Raw genomic sequence first — 12,144 nt, forward strand, 5'->3', positions numbered from 1 at the left:
AGCACTTAATTGTGTTTTGCAGCTGAAGTCTATCAGGGCATTTATCATCGAAATCCTTTTTGGCAGAAAAATATGTATTTCCGCAGAACTATTTCTTCACAGAAAAGTAACTTAACACCTGCCTCTATGTATTTTGTCCTCAATGAAAATGCTTTACTTCTCTCTTCACCCCCCAGTACTGACAAAATATTAAAACTTAACCATAAATCCATAAGAATTTCTAATAATATTAAATAACAATAAAAAATATTCTAAAGTACAAAATATTGTTTTTAAAAAAATTACCTAGACCACACTAAACCAGTCTGGATGGTCTAGCCACTTTGTCTCCAATCCAGTACAGTCTAATCCGCTTTCTTATATTCCTTTACTTAGACTAGATTGAACCACCTCGGGTTGGAGCGAACTACTACTGGGTAAAGCATAGACCTAGTCAAGGACACAGTATTGATTTTAAAAATAAAAAAAACAGAAGAAAATTTTAGTTTTAAACTTTTAACTCAAAACATATGCAAGTAGTGAAAAGAGGGGCGTTGTGATTTATCCGAAAAAAGAAAGAAAGAAAAAGGAGTGTTGCAATAAAAAGCAAAGGAAGACTTGAAGAGAGATACGTAAATAAGAAAAAGAATGAGAACCAGAGCAGCAAAGTTTTAATGTAAAACTATAAGAGATTACGAGAATACATAGGATAACGATATTTGAGATGTAAAAGTGAAATGCCACCCCAAGAGTACCAAAGGATTTCTCTTGCCCATATGTCTCAACTCTCAACTCTCAACCTATCCGTTCCTCCTAAATGGTTTTGAATCAATAAAGAATGAGTTGAGCAAAACTTGAGCACAATTTATAAATGTTTGTACTCATAACCACATTGCTTTGGATGTTCTCTTTCTTTTCTCTGTTTTTAATCCTCAATTTATGTATTTATTGGAGAATAGCAAAAATTAATAAAACTTCACTAAGTTAAATCCGATTCAAATATAGATCAATGAGACAAACATGTTTCAGGATCACTCAAGCAAACATGTTTCAAGGAAACAAACTTAACTTAAGCAGACACAACCTTATTTGGGATCCTAGATGACCAGACACACCACCAGCATGACACGACACAACACTTGATACACAAGTCACGACGACAGGAGAAAGTTCATATACAACGCCAGTTGAGAGACTTTGACATAACTGACACTCAAGACATCCTATCGTTTAGACTACTTCATTTCTTTCCACGCAGTTTTGCACCCAGAGCTCTCTCCAGTTTACCTAATATTTGTTGATTTGGAATGGCTTTACCTGATTCATACTCCTGAATAACTTGAGGCTTCTCATTTATCACCTGCACAGTAAAAAGGTGAGTCAGTATCATGGAAGCTAAAGCAAAAAAGAGAACTCGAAGAAGAAAATACATCTACACGAAATGAAATACAAAAAACGAGTCAGTTTTATGGGAGCTAAAAGTAAAACTACGCCCACAACACTTCTCTGAAATTACACGGGTCAGCAAAGCTTGGGAACACCAACCCCCCCCCCCCCCAATTTTTAAATAAAAAAAAAAAACCATTACAATCTCAGTTATAATTTAGGATGTTCAAAACACCATATCCTTCTTTGGAAATAAAGCTGAAGAAAAACTCTAAATGGGAGCACTTCCTTTAATGTAGTGCAAAGTGGTGCTGAAATGATGGTTAGCCCATAGTTTTAGCAAATTTCTTTTTTTTTTGGTGCTTTTTTTCTTTGGGGGGGGGGGGTGTGTGGGGAGCTGACAAGAAGCTTCACATCAAAGAAAGAGACCTGAGCTAGTTGAGCCTGGGTAAGCTTTTTCTCCATCCTAGCCTGCATGATGGCTTTCTTTAATTCAGTCGGAACCCGTTCATCTGCAAATACAGTCAGGCATACCATAAACTTTGAAATATATAAATTTCCAAAAGACGAAAAATGGTGCCAATCATAAAGAGGAAACATTTATTTAGGAGTAGCAAAGAAAATGTCCCATATAAACCCAACAAATTTCTGCCAAAGTCATCCGATACACAACATATACATACTCTATAATTATTCATTCGAAGAACATGCAAAATCCCAGAGAAGAGATATCCAGATCCATTGGATTGAGTAAAAAAAATGTCTAGCAGTATACAGTCATTACAAATTTAACTGGTTTTCCAAAGAAAATCCTTCCATGATCAACATCCCCCTATTACATTAGGGGAAAAAATGCGTTTCTCAATAACAGACAGAATTTGCAGTAAGTGAAAACATGGAAATTAACCTACAGTATGCATACACCATGGGTAATATCAGTCGAGCACAAAAAAGTATTGCCTGACTGCTTGTTATATATGGACTAATACAGAAGGCAGAAAAACCTTGAAATGGTTGGCTCACTCTACCAAGGGGAACCACAAAACTCAAGGAAACTTGTGCAACGAAGGATAATGCAACAATCCTAATTTTTTTTTTTGGGCAAATTATCATATTTCAACATTCATAGTTTAAATGATCTCAAGGCCTGAACAAAAATTTTTAGATTGAGAAAAAATATGGACAAGTCAAACAAGTGTTCTCCACATTTCTCATTCCTCTGCTTTCATTTCTATCTCCATCTTGGTACCTAGAGCTTGATTGCAATTTGCATGTTAAGTTGCACTAGTTTTCAATCCGGGGCAATTTCTTTGATATACAGCAGAGGCAACTGGCAAGCCAAATGATCAGAGCAATGCCTATGCACAACTAAAATCCAGGGGGAAAAAAGTATACTTAAGCAATCATATAAAATACTTATAAAACTAGTATTTCATCCCATAAAGGATTTCGGTTATTTATTGATACAAAGGTCAGCCAGAAACCCAACAAGCACTTCACCTTGACCTTGAAGACGGGTTAAATGGTAAGTCCATCTCATTACTAAAATGTCCCAACACACAATCTGCCAATTTCCATGAGCATCTTTATCCTCTACGCATGTAATAGATCCCTGAACAATGTGCTTCTAGATGGAAAGGAAATAAATTTCCCAGTTTGAAGGTTTTAAATTTGAGGAAAAGTGGATAGGTGGGAAACACCCTATATTTTAATTCCCTCTAAATTAAAGATATAAAAAGAGAATGAAATTTCTTTCATTTTTTCAAAATATAATTCCCATTGATAAAATTCCATCCATAAACAATTCCTCCAAGTAATGTCTTGGAAGACTTTGGATAGATAAGTAACTGACATATGGCAGATTTATAAGGAGTCAGGATAATAGGTGTTCAATACCTCTGCATCAAACAACATTTCTTTCTACATCTGAAAATTAGGGAAGCCAAACCATATAGGTTGTATCTATTCAAAAGGTAGTATGACTGTTCTATTACAGCTAAAGACGCACCAAGAGGAGAAAAAAACATAAAAGACGGCATCTACTTACGATGAAGATTCTCAGTTTCTTCATCGAGCTTCTTTGTGTTTAGAGAAGTGCTGCTGGAGGCCGCTTTATTTGTGGCAGCATTAACTGCAGATTGTACAAAATATAAGGTTAGAAAGTACCGCTGGAAGTCAAAGTCACAATTTCGATTCACGCTTCTATTCTTGTAACAGTTGTAAATCATTTAAATATAAACGTCTAAACTTCAGAAATCAAACAAGACAATTGTGTGCCCTCGGCTGTGCAATTCTTCGCAAAGGAAACCCGATTTTACTTCACTTTAACTACTGAAGTTTCCATTATCTCTTCCAGCCTAAACAATTCTACGGACAAAACACAAAATACTATAAACTGACGACACTTGAATTAGATGAGATAATAAAAGACAGGCAAGTCAAGCTTGCACATACAGGCACCAACTCGGTCATACAGAGTAGTTACTGAACTACTAAATCAAAATTTTACGAGAAAAATCAGCAAATACACATCAGAGAGCAACGGAAAAATAATTGTTTTGTAAACCTAAATACCCATTCTACAACCTATAAACATAAGAAAACGTCGAACAAGGATACCTTCCTACTGTTTGGCCATCACATACTAAGGCACGAGTTCAAAAAAATTGTAAATCTTCTATAATCCCCACCCCTAGTGTCTCCTATAGAAATTATCTGAGTCTCAAGACCATAAATTCGTCAGCTTTTCCATTTTGAAGCTGGTTAAAATATAAAATTAATTTATCTCTTCAAGGCCCCGATATAATTCTTCAGAAATCATTACAAAATAAAAAGCAATCTAGATAAGATGATCGCAGGTATTCATGAACCAAAGGAAACTCAACCGACGGAACAATCAAGCAATACATTTTTTTACGGTTTCAATATCGGCGCCGGAGCGACGAGCGGCGTTGACAGCTTTCTCATCTTTCTTCGCTGCCGCTGTTGGTGCCTTCTTCCGGATCACAACGGGCTCCCAATCCTGAGTAAGAGGGCCAATCCCTGCCATTTTCTTCTCTCAAAGTATCTACCTTTCTGCGTTCCGTGTGAGGATAGATGACAAAGAATGCCCTTTCCGTTCTTATTATATGCCCTGGTTTGGTGCTCTGGGCCAGTCTTGGGCTGTTTGACATTCCCAGTAGACAAAAAAGGCCCTCTCTTTAACGAAATCCGATTATTTTTTCAACTGGGTGTGAAATAGCCCAGGGGCAAAAAACCCTTTCATCCGCTGGAAGCCTAGAGCACTGATTAAAGTTAAAATAATATTTGTCTAAAAAGACCTAAATTTGAAGAGTGTAATTATTAATGAGCTATTTATATATAGCAGAAGATATGTTACATACAGTTAAAAAAAAAATTATACTCACGAATCATAGTAGCATGTGTTTAAATCTAAGTTTTTTTAGGCAACTAAATTTTGAGATTTTTTTTAACCAAATTTTTCAAAAATTAATTTAGCTAATTATTTGTAAAAAATATGATTTCATTTTTTTTTAAATATTCTTTTTTGTCATTTGCATAGAATATTATTACTTACAAAATTTTTTTTATATACAAAATTAGTTAAAAAGTTAAGGAAAAATTATAAATTTTAAAAATAAAGTAAATTAAAATTTTATATTTATAAATGAAGGAATTTTTTTTCCTATTAATTCATAAATTTGAAAGGAGATGCATAGAGGAGTAATAACCATTTTCTTATTTCAGAAAATACATAACAACAAAACCATTTTCTTATTTCAGAAAATACATAACAACAATAAAAGTTAAAAAAAAAACTAAATAATATGACCAACTTTTTTAAGGTGGAACCAAGATATCTCGACTTACATTAGACTTGATACTAATTGTTTTATGGATAAAAATCTTTCAGTCGAATCAAATAAAATCAAATTTTATAAATTAAAACTACTAGTTTTAAATTTTAGACATTAAAACTAAAACAAAATCAAATTTCTGAACGCAAAAATGGAATTTTTTCTTCTGGTACAAAGTGAAGATGGTACCAACACTTCAAACATTAGCGGGTCAGGCCCTTACAAATGGCGAAACAAAAGTTTGAATGGCCGTTTGGACTTTGGAGGAATGTCAGTGTCATAGGTTTGCCTTCCCAGATAAAACATGTATGTTCAACAAATAAAAATTAATCTCCGGTCAAAAAAAAAAACAAATAAAAATTAATCTTGTTAACAAGAAGTCAGCTTATAATTTATAAGATCGTGAAATCGAATCCGACTATTGATATGAAGATTTTGTTGGTGGATAATAACGCTTTCAGAAATCTTAAAATCCAACTCACCTCAACTTTTTTTACAGCAAAAAAAAACTATATTCAAAATTTTAAATACGTTTATATAAAAAGTTTATAAAAAATTAGGGGAAAAATAAGACGCCGCCTAACTCCTCCCTCCTTCACCCGTTGATCTTCTCCCGTCGCCGAACTGATTGGCCACCGTCGCCACAATTCATCAGGGCTACAGCCGTGAAAGCCGCCCTAGGCAGTCTTACAAGTGAACTACTACTACCCGTCGTCGGAGATTTGAAAAAACCTAGCTCGTGCCTCCCGTCATCAGAGATTATATCGCACTCGCTGTTGACCTCGCTGTCACCAACGCTTCTTAACACGGCGGCGCCTCTTGCCATCGCCGTAACAGAACCAACTTGGGCGAGAAGAAGTCTGGGTTTGCTGGAACCTCTCCGAAATTGAACATGTAAGAAAATCAATTCTTTTACATGAGAAGAAGAACTCCGTGGTTAGCTTGTTATCCTAGTTCTTGTCTAAATTCGGTCGTTTCTCGTAATTGATGTAACTTATGTCTTTTTGTTGATAGCGAGTTGAAGCGCAATGTCCAAATCTTGCAAGGGGTTAGCTATGGAACTCGTCAAGTGTCTCAGCGAATCGGACTGTATTAAGGTTCGTCTGGATTATTGTATTTATGAAATGATTAAATTCGAGATGAATATTTGTCTGTAAGTCTGAAATGTTGAGTTTCAATGCTGTAAGAATGACATTGCGTATATTTCGATGGAAAAATTAGGTTGAGAATCGATCCTATAGGGAGTGTGCGGGAGAGAAGGCCCCATCAATACCTAGTGAGTGTGTTGGACTGAGGGAGACTTATTTCAATTGCAAAAGAGGCCAGGTAAGAGGCTATCTTCTTCCTTGATTAATCATACTTCCTTGTTCTATGATTTCAAATGCATACCCATACTGTTTATTTATTTAGGACTAAGTCAGCAGTTTTATCCCTAATTATATTTTGGTATACAAGTTGATGCCGAAACTCAAACTTGAGCCCCTATTTCCTGCTCAAAGGAGGGTAACTTCTTTCCTAGTCTAAACCGATTGACTGCCTGTCTAAGCACTTAACATACTTCATTTTCAGTGAAAAATTTAATGTGATTGGGAAACGGCAGGATTAACATGTAACCTGTTTGATGTGTGCAGAAATTTACAATTATAAGTGTTGAATCATTCGGGATTGACTGCTTTCATTACTCTGTTTTGTTGTTTCGTAACCAGTTGGTAAATCCTAACACTCCCATCTCATGGGAGTTTGTCAAAACCATCCATTACTCCTGCAGATTAGAAGTTGAGATTATGGAAATTATTGGGTAACTTTTATGTACTCGAAAAAGAAAATTTTATATATTTGAGAATGCTATATTAGATTCTGTGTATGATATTGAAGCGATGGAGACGGGTGATAATCTCTAGAGGACCATTTTAAAAATTATTCGAAGTGGTGGGGACAAAGAGTCGTGATTGACTTTCCATGTTATTGAATGTTTGCAGTTCCTTTGTGCGTTTACTTTTGGAGATACTGGTAGAAAATGGTTGGATAGGCATGAACCATATATTCTCCCGTCTGATGGACTAAGATATTGGCTGAAAATCAGTGAAATCCTCTTTGTGAACTTGGTACTTTTATTCTATAGGATAAAATTATCTAAGCATCTAGGCTAGGGTGGTCCTGCATATGGTTGTGGTTCTAATATTACAGTTTCTTTAAGCAAGAGATTTTGAGCAAAAAGCGACCTTAAATTTATTACTGCTTTGGAAGATACAACTGATTTAGTTTGTGGTAATACAGTTCATCTGTTGTCTGCAAGGAAACATTGCCTTGTTCAAAACATTTTGATTGTGACTGGACCTGAGTTTTTAAACAGATCAATCTCTGTTTTGCTTATGAACTTTTAGGTTAATCCTTTTTGTGTGGACATAACTTAGGTATCGTTCTTTGGTATTTGTTATTCAAAGGAGCTAATGATATGCTGCTGGTTAGAGAAAATGTTCACATGTTTTTGTTTAACTGAAAAACTTTATAATGAACACTTTAAGTACTGCGTCTTAGTTTTGTCACTTATATTTGCACAAGAGAATTTAAAGTTGGTTTAGACTTGAATTTTCATTATTTATATAATTATTTTTGGAAGTTTTGTGCTGATTCTTGAATAACTCGATCTGGTTGTCTTGTCGATGTATTACTAGTTGGAATGCCTTCATAGAAATTTTGTAGTTTGTTTCCATTTAACATTAAGGCCTTGATGTTGTAGTCAAAATTAGTTAGCAGGAACAGCTTATTTAAACATGTTAGTGTTCACTTCTCTTAAACCAGAAAACTTGAGAACATTGATGAACTATGGATATATCGCTCAAATAATAGGTCCAATACTAGACGTAGCTTTTCTCCTGGGGAAGATGCCTAATATTTAAAATGTTCTGGTAGAAAAACTAAGGATCTAAATAAGAATCTGCATTATTTACGAGTTATGAGCAGTTTGACTATTTGACCTGTCCAAACTCCAGTGTGACTACAAGGCTTACAATCTAGTTTGGAATAAAGTTGAAAATGTGACAAAACAGTTCTCTGAAATCTGGCGTAGATTGAAAACATTTCATCTCAATTAAAATTAACGACAAAAGGCCATGTGATTCTCATGTCATGTGGCCTCTTATATCTGTATTTTCATCCTAGCACGAGCCCATCCATGAAAATTGTGAAACAAGGAAGCAGTATCGTGCAATCAATTTTAATTGGTGTTTAATACATCAGTTTAATCCATTCGGACCTCCACGCCCCCCCCCCCCCAAAAAAAAAAGAGAGAAACAAAAGAAAACACTTCATGTTGAAAGCTCGGTTCACCTTCTATATTGCAAGAAGGTCCGTACTTTAGGGAGGTAAAATGTACGTCCCCTGTGAAAACTATAATGTATATTTTTTGTGGTAGAAAATATTTAAACGGGTGTATGACTAGATTTTGATATAGCTGATCCTTCCTTTTTCATTATCTCCTCTATCAGGTGGACATGAGAGCTAGGATACGCGGGAACAAGGGTTACTAATGGCTGCTGATGTTTTGATGTTCTGAAGCCTGAACTGTGAAAGATAGCTTTCAAGTTTTTGAGAAAATAAATTTTTTGAGTGAAGAAAATTTTGTTTTACCCACTAGTATATTGCGTACTGAGCTAACCAAGGTATTATTGAAACTATCAATTGCATAATTTGATAATATTGTTAGCTGTACGTGAAAGTGATTACCCCCCCCCCACCCCCAAAAACACACACACACACACACACACACAAACCCAAAAAAATTTTACGCCTTGTCGAGTCATTGGTGTTTAGAATTAAAATCTTTTTGCTGGAGAGACGATGAGCAAAAATGGTGGCCTAAGCTAATACTGCTATGCTACAAGAGAAACCCACGAGTCCAACATACCGTGAACAGTTATGTGGTCTGGTTCTCTACAACTACAGGTATAATGATTCATTATAGTTTAATCAAATATATAACTTTTAAGTTAAAGTATGTATTATACTTAGAGAATGTTGATTTGACAGTCTTTATAGTTTCATTAGATGTTAAGGCCTCGTAGTTTTTTTTCTTCTTTTCATTGAATCCTTTTTGTTTATTATATTAAGAATGCAAGTGCTTCTGTTAATAAATGCTCTAACACTGTTAATACATGCGTGATGTGACACTAAAAAAAGCTGCACATGAACTTGTTCTCTCTCTCTAAAATACTCTCATTTTCCGCGGCCAAGCATACCAATTCGATGACCCTCTTCTTCAACTTCTACCTCTCGATTAACGTTAGTGCAATGCTTCTGTGCTTGTGGATTCAGGACAGCGTCAGGTGAGGATTGGGCTTCATATGGCATTTCTTCTTTTTTGACGGCCGCAGCAACTGGGTTTCTTCATCCCAATGCTTCGATCTATGTTGCTTGCATCAAATGTGGTTAAGATGCTTTTACATCATTGTGCAGTACAGGAATCTGTTTATATATACATACATACATATATATATATATATATATATATATTATTCACGAACCATTGATTCAAACTTGAGGTGAAAGAAGCTACGGGACTGGAGAGAGATTCCAAGAAGAAAGCAATGCTTGTCTTTGAACTTTACTAACTCATGCTTCATGTTGCATGTCAGTAAGGATTATGATACGACCTCGGGTATTTGATTGGATAAGTGTTAAATGCTGATGCTACTATCAATGAGAAGAAGTGGAGGAATTAGAGCAGTTAAAAAAAAATGAGATGCAGCGAGGAAAAGAAGAAATGCTTGAATGTTAAATATTATGGGGAGACCATATTAAGTGGGAACACCCTATTAAAGAATCAAAAGCTGGCAATTTAGATGTAGCCATTGTATCAGCACTTGAACTCTGTTGCCACTGCCGTTGGAAAAAAGAAAGAAAGGAAGAAATATCATGGGAAGCCACAATGGCCGTTGCCACTGCCGTTGGGAAAAAAAGAAAAAAGAAATATCATGGGAAGCCACAATGCTGAACGCCAATCCTCACCTGATGTTATCTTGACTCCCGTAGAATTAGTTGAACAAGGTCGTCGACCTTGTATGCATGGCGGTGGAGAATGTGAAAGAACCACTTAGAGAGAGAGAGAGAGAGAACAAGTCTATAATGCCACATTACCCATATACTAACGGTGTGAGAGCCTTCATCAACAGGAGGACTTGCATCTTTAGTGTAATAAATTTAAAGGATTCAATAAAAAGAAATAAAATTAGAGGGACTTAGAATCAAAATCTAATAAAATTGTGAGTGATTGGCAAATTAATTTTCTTATATATTTAACAGGACTTACATCCAACATGTGAGAATTCCTAATGAAGCAAGCAAACTTCAATAAAAATTATCAGAAGCTGGGTTCTCCCTCGTGAAAGGTTTTGTAAACAGTAGGATGTGCACCTGTTGAATAATAATATTATCAAATTTATCATTGGAAGTAAAGGGAACTTATGAGGATTTTATCGGCCAACAAACTTGTCAGAAATTTCCTCAGTTTTGCGTTATATTTTCTTCAAGCATGAAGACATTTGGCTTATTATTCAAACGGGCGGTTGCAGTGATAAAAGGGCAAATCTTTTCAAATATTTACCATGTCAACATAAGTATCGGAGTTGCCACAGTTATAATTGTGAATTTGGTATATCAAGATTGAAATAACTATCAAACTTTTTACCAAAAAGAAGTCAATTGTGTTTTATATCAATTTGGTATGTCATGTTTTGTGTCAATCAGTGTGAAACCGCTCCAACAATGAAACCATAAGTCATGGTATTCTCACTTCTAACATGTTTAGCATAGTCAAGATATTCACATTCTGAGCATCAGTTCGTGATGGTAAAGCTAGAAGCAAATGACCAATATACTAACTACCGAGCTAATGGCACCAAACGGAAGAATTTACAAAAATATCCAGATAGGGGTCTTCCTAATCTTCTCCATAAAGGTATAATCTCAATGAAAATGACAACTCTAGTGATGAGCATCATGATCCTCCTTAGAACTCTGATTAGAAGCTCTATTTACTTGATCATCAGCAGATTTATCAGGCTCACCCTGTAAAAATCATATTAAACACAACGTCAAATCATCAGTTAACACTTGAAAAAGCATTAAAAGCAAGCATCAAAGAAGCTCCAAGCACTGAGAAGGAACTCAAAATGGAAAAGAACAGATATGAATCGGTACAGATGATGTCTCCTCAACTGTTCCTCACTTTGTCTGGCCTGGCAATTGGCACCTGTGGTTTTCTCATCAACATTCTCAACATCATTTTCATTGAAATTCTTTCTTTTAAGGACTCTCAAGATTTAAAAAATTTGATAAAATTCACACAGTTCCAAAATACTTGAACTATATATTATAGGGCTCACTCTGGCTCCAAGACACCCTTATTGCAATAGTTAGTTGCCGCCACACACCAGCAACAACTATGACTTTAACATTTTAATGACAACTTCCTAACATTTTGTTCATCTTGCTTTTATCCCCCATCATTTATAAAATTCATAAATGGTTACCTCACTAACTTGTTTAATAGTCTCATCAACAACTTCAACACCCTGTCTAACTGGCTCACCATGCTGCTCCACGGGTGCTTTATAATGTAATTCATTGGAAGATAAAGAACCATCTTTTCCATCACCATCATTCTCATTTGTCTTTCCCTGCAATGTTATTTTTAGTTCGATCAACATACTTGGATCGCAGAAACCAGCGATAAACAAATTAAGCCATCATACAATTGAGTCTCAAAGTTATCCAATCATTAAGTTTCTATTTAATCTCCAAAAATTTAATAAACACAATATTTTATCCTTAAAAATGGCAACCTCAGTTGCCTCCAAGCGACTCAGGAATAGCCAATGGATTGACTTATATGAGAGCTTTTTTTTTTTTTTTTTTGGTTTAT

General features: G+C 35.3%; 2 protein-coding genes and 1 long non-coding RNA gene across 3 annotated transcripts; 1 reads left to right on the top strand and 2 right to left on the bottom strand.

Annotated features, from left to right (window-relative positions):
• Window positions 1-942: 942 nt before the first annotated feature.
• On the bottom strand, window positions 943-4,463 carry LOC114714866 (multiprotein-bridging factor 1b). Its single transcript, XM_028899650.1, has 4 exons — window positions 4,273-4,463; window positions 3,413-3,496; window positions 1,795-1,877; window positions 943-1,339 (listed from the first exon to the last, which is right to left on the bottom strand). Exons 1-4 carry the CDS (start codon window positions 4,412-4,414, stop codon window positions 1,220-1,222), a joined length of 429 nt encoding a protein of 142 aa, XP_028755483.1. The 5' UTR covers window positions 4,415-4,463; the 3' UTR covers window positions 943-1,219.
• A 1,575-nt stretch (window positions 4,464-6,038) lies between these two features.
• LOC114714867 (cytochrome c oxidase assembly factor 5-like) lies at window positions 6,039-8,933 on the top strand. Its single transcript, XM_028899651.1, has 4 exons — window positions 6,039-6,116; window positions 6,237-6,319; window positions 6,444-6,548; window positions 8,711-8,933. Exons 2-4 carry the CDS (start codon window positions 6,251-6,253, stop codon window positions 8,750-8,752), a joined length of 216 nt encoding a protein of 71 aa, XP_028755484.1. The 5' UTR covers window positions 6,039-6,116; window positions 6,237-6,250; the 3' UTR covers window positions 8,753-8,933.
• Window positions 8,934-10,996: 2,063 nt separating this feature from the next.
• LOC114714863 (uncharacterized) lies at window positions 10,997-11,895 on the bottom strand. Its single transcript, XR_003737490.1, has 2 exons — window positions 11,753-11,895; window positions 10,997-11,288 (listed from the first exon to the last, which is right to left on the bottom strand). It is a non-coding gene; the product is annotated as an uncharacterized LOC114714863 (long non-coding RNA).
• Between the last annotated feature and the right edge of the window lie 249 nt (window positions 11,896-12,144).

This window comes from Neltuma alba, unplaced genomic scaffold (assembly GCF_004799145.2).
Source record: "Neltuma alba isolate B1F8T4 unplaced genomic scaffold, ASM479914v2 tig00011546_pilon, whole genome shotgun sequence".
NCBI classification, from domain to species: domain Eukaryota; kingdom Viridiplantae; phylum Streptophyta; class Magnoliopsida; order Fabales; family Fabaceae; genus Neltuma; species Neltuma alba.

Bases quoted from the DNA above. Each gene is read 5' to 3' on its own strand.
- LOC114714867 (XM_028899651.1), top strand. From the start codon at position 6,251: ATGTCCAAATCTTGCAAGGGGTTAGCTATGGAACTCGTCAAGTGTCTC. The intron at 6,320-6,443 runs GTTCGTCTGGAT...TGGAAAAATTAG, and splicing joins GCGAATCGGACTGTATTAAG to GTTGAGAATCGATCCTATAG. The intron at 6,549-8,710 runs GTAAGAGGCTAT...CTCCTCTATCAG, and splicing joins TCAATTGCAAAAGAGGCCAG to GTGGACATGAGAGCTAGGAT.
- LOC114714866 (XM_028899650.1), bottom strand. From the start codon at position 4,414: ATGGCAGGGATTGGCCCTCTTACTCAGGATTGGGAGCCCGTTGTGATC. The intron at 3,497-4,272 runs GTATTGCTTGAT...TACAATCTGCAG, and splicing joins TATTGAAACCGTAAAAAAAT to TTAATGCTGCCACAAATAAA. The intron at 1,340-1,794 runs GTCTCTTTCTTT...TTTACTGTGCAG, and splicing joins CCCAGGCTCAACTAGCTCAG to GTGATAAATGAGAAGCCTCA.